Genomic DNA, 18683 nt, shown 5'->3' on the forward strand with positions numbered 1-18683 from the left:
ATTCATCTCAAAACCAAATAAGAGAACCACTTGATGAAATTTGTGGTACCATTGACGGGAAGCTTGCTTGAGTCCATAGATGGCTTTTTTTAATTTGCAAACCATATTCTTTGGGTCACCAACCACAAAGTTTTCTGGTTGCTCCATATAAATTGTCTCATCAATGTCTCCATTGAGAAACGCTGTTTTAACATCCATCTGATGTAACTCAAGATCAAAGTGAGCAACAAGTGCCATTATTATTCTAAAAGAGTCTTTCGATGAAACCGGAGAGAAAGTCTCTTTATAATCAATGCCTTCTTTCTGAGTATAGCCTTTTGCTACAAGACGTGCCTTAAACCTCACCACATTACCATTTTCATCCCTCTTGGTTTTAAATATCCATTTACAACCAATTGGTTTTACACCTTCTGGTAATGGGACAACTTCCCAAACTTTATTGTCTTGCATAGACTTATTCTCTTCATTCATGGCATCATTCCACTTTTGAGAGTTAGAACTTTTCATGGCCTGATAAAAATTGATTGGATCATCTTCCATCATTCCAATGCCATCCTCATGTTCTTGAAGATACACTATGTATTCATCTGGATTAATAGCATTTCTTCTTTCTCTAGTGGATCGTCGCAAAGGCACTTGTTCTTGAGGTTGTTGAGTTTGTACCTCCGGGGTTTGATTGACTATGTTTGGTTGCTCTTGATCTAAAAACTTGATCAATATTAGGATTAGAATCCCGAACATTGTCAAAAGCAACTATTGGAATAGGAATCAACTCATCTTCAAGAGAAGTGGGTGATTCTAAATCCTCCTCAAAAACAAAGTCTTTAACCGTATTTCTCCCCCCAAACTCAATATCCTCAAAAAACTTTGCAGTTCCCGTTTCAAATATATTCTTTACTTTGGGATCATAAAACTTGAAACCCCTAGATCGTTCAGAATATCCAATAAAGTAGCTGCTCACAGTTTTAGGTTCCAGCTTCTTTTCATTTGGCCTATAAGGCCTAGCCTCAGCTGGACATCCCCAAACATGAAAGTGCTTAAGACTAGGCTTTCGCCCTGTCCAAAGCTCATAAGGTGTTTTTGCAGCTGCTTTAGTTGGTACCCTATTCAAAATGTAGGCTGTTGTCTTAAGTGCCTCTCCCCAGCAGTGATTACGGTAAGGTTGAATGACCGATCATACTCCTTACCATATCTTTAAGAGTACGGTTTCGTCTTTCAACAACACCATTCATGCTAGGAGATCCTGGCATAGTGTACTGTGGAATAATTCCACACTCCTCTAGATATCTAGCAAAAGGTCCTGGACGTTGTTCACCTGATCCATCATATCTGCCATAGTACTCACCACCACGGTCAGACCTGACTTGCTTTATTCTTTTGCTAAGTTGATTCTCAACTTCAGCCTTAAAAGATTTGAACACGTCCAACACTTGAGACTTTTCATGAAGTAGAAATAGGTACGCATATCTTGAGTAATCATCTATGAATGATACGAAATATCGTTGACCATTCCAAGAAGGTGTAGGAAATGGCCCACAAATATCTGTATGTATCAACTCTAAGACATCTATAGCTCTTTTCGCACCCAATTTCTTTGTTTTGGTCTGTTTTCCTTTGATGCATTCAATGCAAACATCAAAGTCTGAAAAATCAATTGAATCTAAAATTCCATCAGACACAAGTCGCTCAACTCTATTTCTAGAGATGTGACCTAACCGTTTGTGCCATAAGGAACTTGATTTTTCATTATCCATTTTACGCTTAGTACCACGTGATTCCACATTCAAGGTTTCATTATAAGAAGCAACAGTGTCAAGCAAATATAAGTTGTCATAAACCATAAGAGAACCAGTTCCAACAGTATTTGAATTAATAGATAAACTAAAACAATTGTTTCCAAATGAACAACAATAACCCAATTTGTCCAAACAAGAAACAGAAACCAAATTCCGTCTAAAAGACGGTACAACAAAAGTATCTATTAAGTCCAAATAGTAACCAGTACTTAACAACAACCTAAAATGCCCTATTGCTTCCACATTTACCGACTTGCCATCTCCCACATAAATGCTTCTTTCAGCATCATTTGGCTTTCGGCAACTCAGGCAACCCTGCATAGAAACACTGATGTTAGTAGTAGCAGAATCTAACCACCAAGTGTTTCTTGGTACTGAAGCTAAATTTACCTCAGAACAGACCAAAGTAAGAAATGTACCTTTCTTTGCTCGCCATGCAATATACTTAGCACATTCCTTCTTCATGTGTCCTTTCATGTTGCAAAAGAAACAACCATCATCACTGTTGGTTTGAGTTTGTTTCTTATGTGCAGGACCTTTATCCTTAGCAGCCTCATTCTTTCTTTTCTTGCCCTTATCCTTAGAGGTGCTTGCCAAATGAGCACTTTCAGTCTTTTCTTGCTTCAATCTTTCTTCCTCTTGAACACAAAATGAAATGAGCTCATTAAGAGTCCATTTCTCCCTTTGGCAGTTGTAACTGACTTTAAATTGACTGAATTGTGGAGGAAGAGAGATAAGCACTAAATGCACAAGCAAGTCATCCGAAAGCTCAAGCTTTAGTGCCTTCAACTTTGAAGCAAGGTGAGACATTTCCATAATGTACTCCCTTATGTTTTCCTTGCCCTTAAACTTCATGGAAATAAGTTTCTTTAAAAGAGTACTTGTTTCCGCCTTATCGCTTTTTGCAAAGCGCTTCTCAATTTCAGCAAGGAAAGTTGTGGCATCGGTGACCTCCTCGGACACCGCACCCCTAAAAGCCTCAGGTATGCCGCGCTTAATGATCATAAGACTCATGCGGTTTGAACGGTCCCACTTCTCATAAATCCTCCTTTGCTCGGAGGTACTGGTATCCGTAAGAGAAGCAGGACGATCCATCCTTAATGCAAGGTCAAGATCCATGCAGCCAAGAACAATAAAAATGTTCTCCTTCCAGTCCTTAAAGTTATTACCATTAAGGACCGGTACCGAATTAAGGTTAGCAGATACACTGGCAACAGCTGAAAAGAACAATACAATTACATAAATAACATGCTCATATAAGAATCTAAATAAAACAATAAATTCAAATAATGGTTAATCCCATCTCAAGATACCAAACACAACCTTAATATTAAGTCTTTGGACAGTAATATTAATTGTAAGCGGTACTCTTGTTGTAGTGATCAAACATTGACAATAAATTATGTCAAATAATATGCAATCTTTGGACTAACACATATTATTTACACAAAATACCTTATAATTGTCACACATTTATCACCACAAACATGCATGCAATTCAACTAAATATTAACTTACCTTTGGGTTAGTTAATAAATTTATGAATCACATACACACAATTATCATAATATTTTTATTAAATTAATCTACACAAAAAAAGATCACTTTGGTGATATTTTGTTTCAATTAATTTAATTAAATATTAGATATCCTTAATAAATTTTTTAAACCAAAATTTGAATTAATTGTTACTGAATTATTATTATTATTTTAATAAAATAATAATAATAATAATCATAATAAAACAAAAGAAAAATCATAACAGAATGCAATTCTCTAATGCAAGCATGTGATGCATTTTCGCAGGAGTAAACAGAAAACAAAAGTAAAATATAGCCAAAATGAATCCATATACATACACCGTACACACTAAAACTTAATTGCATATCAAACAAAAGATTTGAATTTATCTTTAGTCAGATAATAAAATTATGATTTAACTTTATTATGTATATATATACAAAACAGGAACTTAATTGCATATTACATGACTAATATATACATGAAAGAACTTCAATTGCAACACAGACGCATATACATATTAATCTTGGCAAAATTTTCTAATCGCAAAGCATTATAAATGCTGTGCAAAACTTTCATATCATCCGGCCCATATATAAGTTATCAACAACATAAACGAATTGTATGTATATATACAATTCAGCCGCATTCAGTGAAGACAAAATTTCATCGCACATTATATACATATCTTTCTTTATATTGGCTAAAACAAAACCAAAACTATCACCAAGCATATAAAAAGTCAATCGCATATCAACTATTTATATATATATATATATATATGAACGATTGCAAATTTAATGGAAGACCAATAATATCATAAATCCTCAAGAATTAATTTAGGGATGCTCTTGATACCACATGTTAGGAATACTGTAAACTCAGAATATAGCCCTAATTAATTCATGAGAATCAAACAATAGAATATAGATTAGCGGAAGCGTACCGGAGTCCATAGAATCGATCTTTGATTGGTATGATCTTCCAATTTTGCATCAAAACCTTTGAAACCTTATTTTCCTGATGATGGGGATTCAAGAACTCTGTAAAATTATTGATACGATGCAAAATGGGGACCCATACCTGTTATATTACCAACTGTTACAACAGTTGGTAATATTTATTAATAATTTCTAATTTGGCCCCTCATCAAATCAGAAACTATCTAATTGGTATCCACATATTAAAATCATGACAATCATGCCCTTAAGTCATAAACTTTATTCCAAAATAGACCACATAAATTTGACTTATTTATTTAATAACCCAACACACATACATAAGAAATGCTAAGGTGCTAAATATTACAAAATGTGACATACTCTTTGGTGTAATTATTTAATATCAGATCTCATCTCACGTCACATTTCAATATAATAAATAATATTCATCCGTATTGAGCATTGATTATATTATAGCAATGCTATATATATATATGGAATATATTTCTTTTTTTTCCCTTATTCTTTACAAAGTCAATATTATAAGAGGATATATAGCAGTTAATTAGAGATGATTTTCTCAACAGTCAACTGCATGGTTTGACCAAATTATATATCAATTAATTAAACCGAGACTGACACAAAACAACGGTCAACTTACTTCATTGATCCTTTCCACTTCTTTAATAATGTCTTTCTGATTCTCAATAATATAAATTCCGTACAAGTATCATTTATTATTACATGCATCATTAATTTCATTGATCATATCGCTTAAAAGAAAGTTTCAATTATTATATACATTTATATAACTCAACGATTGGAACAACTTAGTCATCAGAATCAAGAGAGAGGAATATATATATATATATATTATATACTTTGTCACCATGTCCGGCAGTGGTAATTATAACACACCAAGAAGAGACAATAATAGTAACAAACCCCCAAAGGTTGTGATAATCAACACCCAATACGTAGAAACCGACGCCAAAGGCTTCAAAGATGTGGTACAGAAGCTGACCGGAAAAGATTCCAAGGTGGAAGATCACGACGACGGCCACGATGGCCACAGAGCCTTCAGAACACGCTCCACTACCGATCATTATAATTCATCATCATCATCATCAGCTACTGCTACTGCACCCGATATTACAACAACTTTGACCACACATATTTCCTTCAAAGATTTCGAGAGATTGCTTAGGGAGATGCCGCAAATTGATGACACGTGGCAGCCAGTTCATTATTAAGTTTTTTTTTTTTTTTAAACAAGTCACAGTATTATATGTGCTTTTTTTTTTTTTAAAGAGAGAGTACGATGTGCCGTGACGACGGAAAAATCATCGGTTCTGCATGCAATCAAGGCAAACAGGCGGCCATTTTTCAGAGAACGACCCGACCCGAATTCACTTGAGAGCAAAAACTCATTTTTTAAACCTCATTCTTATATGTGCTTAATATTTATCAAAATTTTGTTTCAGATTTTTGGGTATATTAATTTGTTTATTTCATTATTCGTTAGATGTATTCATTTTCTGTGTATATATGTTGTTAATATTCGTGCAAATATATATATTTACATACTTCTACCTACTAGTACTACCACGTGTACTTGAGAAATTTTATGCAAGAAGTCTTAATTATACTGGAAAAGAATATCGCAATATCTGATAAAATTCCAGAAATTGCTTAATGATTGATTTGGCGTACATAAAAATGGCATAGGGAATATGTGATGTTATCCGATCCGCACTATTTTTGAGCGCGCCATATATGATTTAGATATAGTTAGTACTACTCTACTAATTGGTGCACATATATATGTATTTATATAGTTAATTTTAATAATTGAGCAGTTTTTATTTTATTTTTCTGGAGTATGATTCTACAAATTCGATCGTGAACTATATATATATATATACTACCACAAGAGGTGGAGCGGAGCTACCAGTGGCGGAGGAAGAGTTTGCAAAGTGGGAGGGCAAATTGTGAAGAAAAAGATTTTGGAGCGTATTGTTAATAATCATTATATAATTTAGTTTCTTTTACATTTTTAATATGTACAAAAATATTTTATTTTTTTTTGTTTGGGAGGGCCATAGCCCCCTAACTCTGTAAGGGCCTCTGTCGATGGAGCTACGTAATAGCTAATAGCAGGCCCATTTTGAGTTAATTTGGATCCTAAAATAAAAGAAATTATATTGTATACCTATTTTATTTTAGGGGAATTATCTCATATACTATTTTTTTAACTTTTTTTTTTCTTTTCAAATTTACTGTTTGAGTTTCTAAAGTTGTTGCAACTTGCAACGCTAGTTGCAATAGGAGTTTCTGTACGATTTTTTGTTGCAATATAGGTTGCAGCGCTAGTTGCAAGTTTCTATGTAGAATTGTGTAAAAATACAAAAAAAATTATTTTGAAGTGTAAAAATGAAAAAGCCCCTCTATTTTATTTATTGTGATTTTTACATTTGTTTTTATATACTTTAATATATACTCACTTTTATAGATGACCCTAATATACTCCTTAGGTTAATATACATATATATATATATGCTAGATTTAAGTACTCTAAGGTGAGAGTATATTTTATATTGGGCAACCCATTCACAAAAGTATATTTTAATGATATATAAAATTAAGGTATTTTTAATTAATGGATGTAAAAAAGAGGTATTCCTCAACTTATCCCAAAAAAATTATTTCTTTTGATTTCTTTTCATAAGAATAACTGATATTTTTAAAAATTATTTAAAAAATATGTATATTTATTATAAGTTTTTTTTTTATTATTATTTAAGCTCCTAAAAGGTGACAGTTAGTAGTCCTATGATCCGTAAGGAGAAATATCGGGTAAGCTGTGCAATCCCACACCGCTTGGGGAAGGTCAAGTGGGATGATTCTGAGACTGTGTAGGTATGGGACTACACAGTTGAAGAGAGCTTAAATGGATTGATTGGTACTAGCTATATCAACAAGGTGCATCTTGTTTTTCGGTAGCCCATCACAAAAGAACTCCACGGTTAAGCATACTTGACCTGGAGTAATTTCAAGATGGGTGACTTCCCAGGAAGTGTACGGGTGAGGACAATAGCATGCTAAAACACTCGTGTTGGTTTGTAGGGTCAATCATCATTTCAGGAAGTAACCAGAGTGACGTACTCGTGTATAAAAGTCATCATTATGTGGGTGTAATGACCTAATGGAGGCTTGAAGCGAGGACGTTACAAATGGTATCAGCGTCTTGACCAGCTAGAAGTGTGGTCGACGAGGACGTCGAACCCCGTAAGGTGGAGTGATTGTGACAATCAGTAGTCCGTTTGGGAAAGGTTAAGTGAGATGATTCTGAGACTATGTAGGTATGAACTACACAGTTGAAGAGGGCTTAAATGGATTGATAAGTACTACCTATATTAACAAGGTGCATCTTATTTTTCGGTAGTCCATCACGAAAGAATTATACGGTTAAGTGTGCTTGACCTTGGGTAAAATTTCAGGATGGGTGACCTCCTGGATAGTTTTCCCAAGAAGTGTGCGAGTGAAGACAAAGCACGTTAGAAACACTCGTATTGGTTTGTAGGGTCAGTTATCATTCCAGGAAACAATCAGAGTGATTTACTCGTGTATAAGAGTTATCATTCCATGCGTGTAAGGACCTAATAGAAGCTTGAAGCTGGAATGTTTACATAAAATGAATGGATCTTAAGCGCGAACTTAACCCACCTTAACCTAAGATCGGCCCTAGCTAACAGTAGCCTTGCCCCACTCACTTTTCAAGAACTCCTTAATTTATTATATATGAGCTTTAAAATTTATACATATTTATCATATTTTAAATAGAATGTCCCCTCAAAAAAAAAAAAAATGGGATGATATCATGGGTAGAGTATTTAGTTAATATTATGAAAAATTTACATTAGATCAAAAATTTTAAAAAAAATTATGAAAACATATCAACACGATTTTTATTTTTTTATTTTTATTCTTTGAACGTTTTTATTTACCAAAATATTTTCTTAGTAAAAATAATTAACCGCTTTTAGTTGTTTTATAGTTTATTTATAGTTGTATTGTTCATGAGGTTATTTTTTTAGTTATTTTTTATTGTTTTATAGTTCATTTATAGTTGATTTATAGGTGTCATGAGATTTTTTTTCCATTTTTTTTTTTTTTGCTAAACAAAATGTATTTTTAAGATTTTAAAACTTTACAAGTATATATTTGTAATTAAATTTTTAAGCTGTAAAATAGTAAATGTAACATAAAAAAAATATATATTTTTGAAAAATTCTCCTAATATTAATACCATTAAACATCACTCACTTTCTATTTCAAATTTACTTATTCAAATTTTCTAGTTTATTTCATAAAATAATTTTGAAAATTAAAAAAACCATCATATTTTTCTCAATCTACATACAGTATATATTCAAAAAAACAGTTTTAGTTACCAAAATCTCCAATAATTGTAAAATTTTATGCATTGCTGGATATTATCTCTAATTTTAGCTCCGTCCGTGTCTACCAAACTACTTGGAAGAGTTTGTGAATTGTTAAAAAAATAACAAATACAAAGTAAAATTCATTTTTATTTATATTATATGTATGTTAAAGATATTACATACTTTAATTATTAAAACTAAATACAATTTGGATACAAAATCTGTTTAACATATATAATATAATTTTTGGATTATGATGAACATCATGCGCAAGAATATGTTTTATTAATAACTATTTGAAAATTGTAATTAAATTCAAAATCGCTATCGAAATCTGACAAGGAGAAGCATGACCTATCCAAAAAAAAAACATTGAATTGGATATTTTTCATCATGGGATTGGGTTATTGGTCCAAAAAAATCAGCTTATCATTGGATTGAGTTCGAAGCCCTCGATCAAACAATTGGTTACAGTGCATACAGATCATGCTTACCCTACTCTCATCTCATTATAATTATGTGTTATTACATTATGGTTTGATGTGACTAAACCACTTGCATTCCTCATCATTTTTCCTTTCGCCTTTGTATTTTCACTTGGTTTTTACTTTTTTATTCCTTTGCTATAAATAGATACTAATTATCCATATATGAGATGTGATATTTTCCACTAACCAAAAGTAGTACATATTCAACATCAATCAAATTAATACTTATCATTTAAGATCAGGAAGTAGTAGGGATATAGCTACCTAGCTAGCTTAATTAATTGGCTGGTCAATTAATAATAAGAACTTTTAGACCAGACCTATAATTACGTCATACAACTTTCGGTTACCTCTCATAAAAGGGCCCTTAAATCCTATATAAGGATATTCTTAATTTTGGTTTCTAGAAAGGAAGCTACTCCATTAGAGTTAATTTATATATTATATTAATTCATAAGGACTAATTCATATAAATTAGTTTAAGATAATACTCGATAACGCAAAAAAATGAATGGATATATATATTTTGAATACTCGATAACGGAAAAAAAGAGGCATGAAAAATGTGTAGAGAATATAAAGTTCAAAAGAATCTTTTGAAGGGGGGGTACAATTATGAACTGTTCACAGCGCAGATGCTAGCTAAAACTAGTGAAAGAGACTTATAATGAAAGGGGTACTATTAATAATGGGCTTCATTATTAAATTATATATATTTGTGAAGGTCAAATACATATACTAGTAATGAAAATGAGTGAGATATGATATTATTATTTTAAATCGTAACTCTCTCGTTTTAATTAAATAAAATTTATTAAAAAAAATTGATACATCTAGTACATATATATATTTGTTGTGCACATACAATTACTCAATATTTTTGTGATAACGCGTTTTTCTATTGGCTTCTGATTATTGTTTCTGCATGCACATTGCTGTAAGATGGTCCCAAAAGAACGACAATGAGCCCACAAGATCTTAATGCTTTCTATGTGCTAGTTCATATGGTATGGACCATTTCTTTTAATATTAATTTGTTGGTTTACTACTTTTTTTTTTATATATATATTATAATTTTCATTCTTAATTTATCTCATTCCTTTATACCTGCATGGGCGTTTGTTTGTGTGCCTAGGTTTCTTTCAACTCATTCAGAAGAATCTTAATGAGTTTCTTACACTAAATAATCATGTGTTTAATTAAATTAACATTACCACTACCAGGTTAGTTATTACAAAGGGGTAAAATCATATATATTTGAATGAAGTGATCTGTCATAAAAGTCATATTTTGAAAATAAAAATCTGGAAGAATCGATCTACAACGAATGATTGGAATGAAACATATATATCTCGATGCTTCTGCATTTAATGCATTCGATTGCACACCACCACTGAAAGTGACCCATCTATCTAGTACTTATAATTTAGTTTATTTATTAATTGAATATATATACTAATATTCAACATTTATTGAAAGTTACCCTTTATTGGATATTTGTTCGGAAACTGGTCAGAAAGGAGTTGGCATGTACGTTTTCTTTTAGTTATTATTTATTATTATTGTTTTTCTGAGTCAGTTGGCAATTGGCATGGTGATTAAATCAAACCAACTTCTCCTTAAAGTGAAAAAATTAGCATATATATAGCAAAGACTGAAATTTTAATAACTATAATGTAAATAGACTTTGAGACACAATTGAGAGCTATTTTTGTTATAAACAAAGAAGTTTACATAAAATCCTTTTCAACAAAATGAAAACCCAAGTGTAAGAGTGAGAAAGAAGAGTCTTTTATCCTTTACATGAAATAGTAGTAAAAGGGCAAAATAGGAAGAACAAAGACAAACCAAGAAAGGGAGGAAAAAGAAAACATAAAAAGTATTCCATCTATAGCCAAATATGATTAGACAGAACATATAATTCTGTTTCAAACATAATATTTTTCTTTTTTTTCTTTCTTCCTAATAAGTGCGAAATATTATTATTATTATTATTATTATTATTATTCTTTTGTTTTTTTTTTTTGATTACTTTTTTTTTTTTTTTGATTACATTATTATTCTTTTGTTGGTTTCATTGGAGAGACATAACTTATGAGGCTGCAATTTTCTCAAAGTGTCCAAGCCTGTTATCAGACAATCTGGAATTGAAAGCAGATTTTTTGTACTCAAACCATGTGAACTCTTTATACAAACTTTCTTCACCTTTCATGAGACAAGGCAATGGAGCTATTTTCTCACACAAAGGTGGTCCCCCAAAATAGATCATTGAAACTCTAGACTGTAACCCGTTTGCCAGAACTCTGTGCTTCACACTCTGGAATCTACTGTTAGTCATCACCTGCAGTATTCCTCAACTTTTTAGTTTACTCAAAAAAAAAAAAAAAAAAAAAAAAAAAACCCATAATAACCAATAATAAACCCATCAACAAAATAAATAAAATATAATATCTTTGAACAGTGCACATTATCTTCCAAGTTTTCTATTTTGACCAAAACAAAAAACAGAGGATTAAGTTCATCTCAATACTTGGGAAACCAAAGCAGCCTTTTACTTTCTTCCTTTCCTTCCATTTTGACTATATAATATTAAGGTGGAAGTTGAAAACGGTCAAAAGTAAAACCCTTTTTCAGTTTACACACATAAAATCTTATTCACAATCTTATCCATTTGAAACATGATTTGAACTTTAGACCTTAAAGTTGGGTCCCAACTTTTATTTTTTAAAATATAAATATATATTTTTTTCGTTTGAATAATCTTTAAATAAAAAAGAATGATTATTTTGTTGTAAGTTTGTAATTTTATGAATATATTTCCATGGTATAGGTATATATATAATATAGTGAGTGAGTTTATTACCTGTAGAGAGTCGCCGACATTGATAAAAAATGAGTCTTGATCAGGTGGGACTGAAATCCAACTGTCATCCCTCAAAGAAATTTGGAGGCCAGAAGTGTTGTTGGATCTCAGAACTGAAATGATTTGTGGGTCTGTGTGCTCACCAAACCCAATCACATTCCCACCTTCAACCTCTGGACATGGCGGATAGTGATTCAGTCTGAAAACAGAGTCACTCTGTTCATCCATTAACAGCTTACTCAGCACATTCCTCGGCTGAATCTTCAGCCCTTCTGCCATCAGTTCAAGAATCTCACACGCCATTTTCTTCACTGCCAGTATATAGTCATCCAAAGCAAAACTGCAAAGAACCAAAAAAAAAAAAAAACTATCAGAAAATGAAAGAGAAAAAAAGAGTGTTTTTTTAATTGGTTCTGTTTAAAGAATTGTTATGTACCGTAGCTTCTGTGGGTCTTCGCCAAAAACTGATTTAAACCTTTCAGAATTAATGAATTCAGAGTTGGTTGTTAAGAGAAGGTATTCAACCCAACCCATATCGCCATGTCGACCAATCTTCTTGTTTCCGTAGCCAAAAGGGTTGGGAGGCCCTGCTTTCTCTTTCTCGGAAAGTGGCAGGGAAAAGAATTTGACTGCTTCAGATTCCAACGTCCTGATAAAATCCATTGGTACGCCATGGTTGATGACTTTGAAGAATCCAAAATCTTCACATGCCTTCACTATGAGTTGCTTTGAATCAGGTTGAGAGAGGTCTATTAAGGGAATACCACCGTATAGTAAGTTATTATTAGTGCCTATACAATTTCTAAGGTAAGGGAAATGTTCATGTTGGGATAACACCACCATTGTAGTTGTAGTTGTAGTAGTTTGAGTTTTCTCTATTATCTAATTCGTATGTGTTTAAACAAATCAAAACTTTTGTGGGAATGAAAAAAAGGCAAAAAAAACTTTGGATTGATGAAAGAGGAGAATTCTAAGACGGGTTTTGGTTGAAGTGATGAAATGAGTTTGAGTTTTTTGTGGGGTTTGAAGAGTGAGTGGTTTTAGACTCATTTAGTTGGCTATTTATACGAAATCGGGAGAGGAAAAATTGTGTGTGGGCGGCGTGTTTGTGTGTACGTGTGGTGTCCTATGAGTGCGTGTGTATTTATGACATGAATCATCATCATCATCATCAACTAATCACATACATTTATATACGTTAATTCTAGTAGGATCGAATAAATTAAGTTGCATTAACATAATTATAGTTTTCTTTTTTAACCATAATTTGTTGAGAAAATTAAACAATGTAATTGATGCTTATTGTATAATTAGGATCCTTTGATGTTGCAATGAATTTATACCATGTTTTAATCATTATTGAATTGGGTTTACTGTGGTTTTACTCGGAATGATGTGATGATAGTGTGTGAATGAAAAAAGGAGTCAAATCTAGTCATCAAGTCGTTGAGGGAGATGGATAAACCACTACTATGCTACTTCTACTTCTTCCTCACCATCGAACACAACACCACACACACCACCCAAGTTTTCTATTGGGAATGGTCACATCCACAACATTCTTTCTTTTCCATAGTTATCCAATGATTTATTCATCTTACTCTTAAGAAAGATACTACTGCTACTTTTTATTTTAAAAATATAAACTTTCTTTTTCTTTTTTACAAGAATGATTTAGAATTTTGGATGGTACTCGTGTTGTAACAAAAAATTTAAAGTTGATTTGTGATTTTTATTGAAATCATTATAATGTAAGATAAAGAAAGTCAATAGTATCACTGCCACTCAAAATCGATTATTGAGATTTGACTCATAGATAGGCTCAAACTTTCTTTCAATTTTAAAATATTTATTTCACGTGTCTTGGAGTGGTATAAGGGCATCTCCAATGCTAATAATATTGATAGGACTCATTTTTTTTTTTTTAAAAAAAAAAATAGTTCTAATTATATTCTTTTATTATAATTTTTTAGACAATCTCAAATACAATATGTAAAATTTGTACTAAATTTAATAAAAAAATTGAATTTGTGTTATATTTATGCTCACTATTTATAATTATACTCCAATATAAATATGTAAAAAATATAATTCTAATCAAAATTAACTCATGCTTTTTTTTTTCTAAACATACTTCTAATAATATCATATAACAATTAATCACATAATAAGCAAATAATACTTACTATTTCATGACTGGAGCTTATCTTCTGAGCAAATGTACTTATTCAGTCAGTTTTTAAAACCTTTAAAATCGTGACTGCTCTGATACTATAATGTAATGTCCTAACTTATATGGACGTTAAATGTGTGCATTTATAAACTAGTTTATAATAATAAACTATCAATTTAAGTAAAAATGGTGAATTAAATTAAATTATTACAAACTAATTTGAAATATTAAATGTCATGGCATAATCTCTTTTAAGAATGGGGATTCCCTTTATAAAATATTACAAAAAAATGACATCACATTATTTTAACAAAATACAGATTATAGTCCCTAATATTGGAAAATATGAATCCCGATAACTCAGCTCCACTTGTCAAATAAGTTCATATGTATATTTTTGTAGAAAATTCTTGACTCATGGTTGACCAAATATTTTCCACTCCTTACCTATATCACATAACACCCGTGAGTTACAAAGACTTAACAAAAAAAGTAATAATACAACATCATGAATCAGTACACGGGTATCATCAGTTATAGTCAAATAATCAAAATCAAATAATCGCATATTAATCATATAAGCAAATTCACAAATTCAAATTAACACAGATACTCATCAGTTCAAGTAATCACAAGTATATAAACATCCAATAATACTCAAGCACTTGTCTAATAAGACAAGTTGCATCTGTTACTTTATAAAATAACCACACTCATAGTTGTCTAATAACACAACCCTGATACCTAACCTAACATTCAAATATTTATGTCTTTATCTAATAAGACATTCCTGGTACCTATTCCGGTATCCAAAATGTCACTATCGTTACTTAATGATAATATATATAAGTGACAAGTAAAAATCTTACAACAGTTTCAGTTTAGAGTCATGAATAATCATCATTGTCTAATAACAAAATATCTTCATCATTTTGTCGTGATGAATTCAACATGTAAGTATACATATCGTTTTAACAAGTAATACTCAAGTAAGTGAGATCATTCCCACGAGGACTGTAATTAAGTACCAATTAATTAAATTCTTGTTTCTATTTGGCAATCGAATAAATAAATTTTGAACTAAATAAATTAAGCAAAATTAAATAAAACAAACAAATTAAATGTTTAACAATGAATGTGAAATTAAAGAGATGACTTCAATTGCTTTGATTACCCAATTATTAACACTAATTAACCATTCTTCTTCCTCTTATGCAATGACTAAACTCTTTTCAAATCATAAAGGTCCTAAATTGCATGCCAACTACTGCATCTCTAAGATAGAACAACATACAATTTACATTAAGCAATAATCTAAAAGCCACATAAATTATGTGAATATTCTCGTTTTACATCAAAACCTATGTCTATTCATTTAGAGCATTCTCAGTACTCACTTTTTAGATTTTGTATTGAGATTATAGATCATGCATAAGGTGGACAATCAAACACATGTAATAAGTACAAATATGAATAAATCATCATGATAGAGAAAGAAAGAACAATCAAATAGCAGCAATCTATGGAATAATCTTAGTCAATATCCATCAAATCCCTAAATAGAGAATTTATTATCTCATAATTAAATACATAATTAAACTAAACATAAATAAAAACATAAGAAATCAAGAGAAGAGAAAGAAACTAGATGGAGGATTGTCGCGGATCGCCCATGCTCGCTCCAAGAGCCTTCTTCTTGTATTTTTAGGGTTCCATTCTGTCTCCCCTCTAAAATTTGCAATCCCCTTTTATTAAAATAGAGTTTTTAAGCCCAAAAAGAGAAAAGACAAAGTTATTATTGACCTGTATGAAGTCGGCACCGTGGCGGTCAATATTCTCGCTGTGGCGGCTGTAGAAAAGTGAAAAAAGGGGCTTTCTATAATCCCTCGCCGCGACTACTAGATCTGTTTTTTTTTACTTCGACCTCTCTCAGTAAAATGGACATAACTTTCTCATGCAAACTCTAAATGAGCTAATTCAAGATGCGTTGGAAAGCTTAAAAAGAGATCTAAAACTTTTATATTTTCACTTTTTCCAAAATATGATCAGAACATAGTTGACCTAGGAAATATGATTAGTCCAATATCATCAATATACCATAACCTAATTTATAGAAACCAAAATCAAATCACAATTCAAAACTTGTCATTGAAGACCAAGCTTAACTTCACCCAAGAAAAAGCAGTTGCCGCTTAGAAACTTTAAAACAACTCTAATTTTGACATAGGAAATCAATCAAAATCTTATCCAAATTTATAATAATCAAAACATCATAATTCCCAATCAAACCTATTATTATTTCATAAACTAAGGAGAAGAAGAAGCATTAGAACCTTACGTTAAGTCTTCATAACTAATTAAATCAAACCCTAGTTGAATTCCAAAAGAGCAGTTGAGAATTTAGGTCAGTTCTTAAGTGTTTAGTTTTGGCTTCTTCTTTTTTCTTCTTGGGCGAGCTTAGAAAGAGAGTAAGGATGACTGAGTTGATCTTTTGATTACACTTAGTTTCTAACCTAGTATTTCTAATTATAACTTATCTTTAATAAGTCCTCTACTTTCTAACTCAACTTCTAACCCAATAAAACAAAAGGAAAAAATGTTAATTATTTTTAACAAATGACAAAAATGCCCTCTTACTTAACTCTTAAGTAACTTCCAACCTAGGGATATTTTGGTCATAACCAAATACCACCGATATACTCTGGTAAACTCAAAATCAACTTAACTTCCTAGTTTCACTAATACTATAATTAATACTACTGTGATATTTTTGGCCGCCGATCGAGTCTCCATAATTTTAATTCCTAAAAATATCTTATCTCATAAATAACATGCATGTTACCTGCATATTCCAATAAAGTCTCTATAATTAATAAATTACGCTTATCTTTATTTATTAATGATAAAATTTCTTAATTCTCACATAATTAGATAATTTGTAAGATTACAATCCTACCCATTATACCTTTAGTAATCCATATTTCATAAAATATGCCCCATATATTCATAATAAATTTCTGAGATATTACATTTGTATTTAGTGAAAAGTGGCTATAAGCTACTTTAAACCTATCATGGCAGATGGGATTCGAATGAAGAAGCTTATTCTAAGTTCTAGTCTTCCTTTTGGCATTTAAAGCTTTCTCCCAAGGTCAAAAATTTTGTGTGGTGTGTAGGACAAAACTATCTTCCTACTTTGTATCAGCTTCAATGTAAAAGAGTTAATGTTAGCTCTCTTTGCTCTGTCTATAAGTTGGAAGAGGAGACAATCTTACATGCTTTAGTTACCTATCCAATTGTCAAACATGTGTGGAATCGATATGGCTTTACTAGTAAAGGACCACTCTTTTTAAGACTAGTGTATATCGGTTTTTTCTAGTACATACATGGGTGGTAAGCTCTTACTGTCGGTTCTTTACTGGGCAATTTGGAGCGGTCGAAATGATTTAGTTTGGTCAAAAAGATGTTAGGGTGGATTGTATAGTAGTGTAAGCTAAAAATTATCTTGATCAATGAACACGTGCTCAAAGATCTCTTATTAAGACATTATGGTCTGATTTACAGTCGGGTGATGGTACTAAGCAATAGTCTTCTCCAAGCAAAAACAATATCATAATTAATGTGGACACTGCTTTGTTTGAAGGTGGAAACAATTATATGGTGTTGGGCTAGTTGCAAGAGATCGTATCATAGTTTCTTAGTGGAAGGTTGTGCTGACTTTTTTTCAGGGTCAGGGTTGCCACTCCTGAACTAGTTGAGGCAATTGGAGTTCGTGAAGTATTCATGAGCTAGATTATGGAGCATAATTGGCAAAGAGTGATCATTGAAACTGATTATTTAACGGTAAGTTTTTTGAAGTTCAGTGTGTATGCTATCTTTGTTTGGACAAGTCATTAACGATTGTAAACAACTCCTTCTTGAGTTGCAAAATGTTAATGTGTTTTTTATTAAACGATCAGCTAATATAGTAGCTTATAATTTTGCAAGAGTTTTTATATTATTCTCTGGTTGTCATTTCGGTATGAACTTTGTTCTGACCAATTTATTATTATGTTTGGTAACAAATTTTAAAGGTTAACAAAATTTTATTTTTCATTAAAAAAATATGTATACATAGGAAGATAGGAACATTACACTAAAAAGTGGTGGAATTCATTATTTAGTTACCTTCATATCATATATTACATGTATCATTTCTTATGGATATAGCCAGAAATTCTGAGCACTGTATCAATGGATAGAGTAGGCTTAAATGGGAAAAAAATCTTATAAAAGTACTGTACTAATTAATGAGAAAGAATCTCTATCCTTTTTATTTTTTATTTTTTGGAAGGGTAGTTGAGTGGGTTGAGATCTCTGTTATTGCCATATTGGAATACTTGATAAGGCTAATACTAATAATAGATTAGATTAGTTTTATCATCTAATATTATACGGCTGTTGGAGTCACCACCAG

General features: G+C 31.5%; 3 protein-coding genes across 4 annotated transcripts; 1 reads left to right on the forward strand and 2 right to left on the reverse strand.

Moving 5' to 3' along the window:
* Positions 1-1938: 1938 nt before the first annotated feature.
* LOC133033521 (uncharacterized) lies at positions 1939-2999 on the reverse strand. The gene is made up of 2 exons (XM_061108340.1): positions 2216-2999; positions 1939-2111 (listed from the first exon to the last, which is right to left on the reverse strand). The coding sequence occupies exons 1-2, from the start codon at positions 2913-2915 to the stop codon at positions 2083-2085; spliced, it is 729 nt and encodes a 242-aa protein (XP_060964323.1). The 5' UTR covers positions 2916-2999; the 3' UTR covers positions 1939-2082.
* A 2034-nt stretch (positions 3000-5033) lies between these two features.
* LOC115703622 (VQ motif-containing protein 10) lies at positions 5034-5529 on the forward strand. The gene has a single exon (XM_030630858.2). The coding sequence runs from the start codon at positions 5149-5151 to the stop codon at positions 5509-5511; it is 363 nt and encodes a 120-aa protein (XP_030486718.2). The 5' UTR covers positions 5034-5148; the 3' UTR covers positions 5512-5529.
* A 5348-nt stretch (positions 5530-10877) lies between these two features.
* On the reverse strand, positions 10878-13213 carry LOC115706670 (gibberellin 2-beta-dioxygenase 1). Of its 2 annotated transcripts, none has more exons than XM_061114476.1 (4): positions 12491-13213; positions 12055-12394; positions 11245-11532; positions 10878-11190 (listed from the first exon to the last, which is right to left on the reverse strand). In XM_061114476.1, the coding sequence occupies exons 1-3, from the start codon at positions 12895-12897 to the stop codon at positions 11284-11286; spliced, it is 996 nt and encodes a 331-aa protein (XP_060970459.1). In that variant the 5' UTR covers positions 12898-13213; the 3' UTR covers positions 10878-11190; positions 11245-11283. The 2 variants fall into 2 exon arrangements, with proteins under 2 accessions (XP_060970459.1, XP_030490244.1); XM_030634384.2 differs by having other exon boundaries at positions 10878-11196.
* Between the last annotated feature and the right edge of the window lie 5470 nt (positions 13214-18683).

This window comes from Cannabis sativa, chromosome 1 (genome assembly GCF_029168945.1).
Source record: "Cannabis sativa cultivar Pink pepper isolate KNU-18-1 chromosome 1, ASM2916894v1, whole genome shotgun sequence".
In the NCBI taxonomy this organism is placed as follows: Eukaryota; Viridiplantae; Streptophyta; class Magnoliopsida; order Rosales; family Cannabaceae; genus Cannabis; species Cannabis sativa.

What these genes read in the sequence shown, in the direction of transcription:
- LOC115706670 (XM_061114476.1), bottom strand. Translation starts at nt 12,897, where the DNA reads ATGGTGGTGTTATCCCAACATGAACATTTCCCTTACCTTAGAAATTGT. An exon ending in GAAGACCCACAGAAGCTACG is followed by an intron (nt 12,395 to 12,490) that starts GTACATAACAAT and finishes GGTTCTTTGCAG; the next exon opens with TTTTGCTTTGGATGACTATA. An exon ending in ATGTCGGCGACTCTCTACAG is followed by an intron (nt 11,533 to 12,054) that starts GTAATAAACTCA and finishes GGAATACTGCAG; the next exon opens with GTGATGACTAACAGTAGATT.
- LOC133033521 (XM_061108340.1), bottom strand. Translation starts at nt 2,915, where the DNA reads ATGGATCTTGACCTTGCATTAAGGATGGATCGTCCTGCTTCTCTTACG. An exon ending in TGCATGGCGAGCAAAGAAAG is followed by an intron (nt 2,112 to 2,215) that starts GTACATTTCTTA and finishes GTTTCTATGCAG; the next exon opens with GGTTGCCTGAGTTGCCGAAA.
- LOC115703622 (XM_030630858.2), top strand. Translation starts at nt 5,149, where the DNA reads ATGTCCGGCAGTGGTAATTATAACACACCAAGAAGAGACAATAATAGT.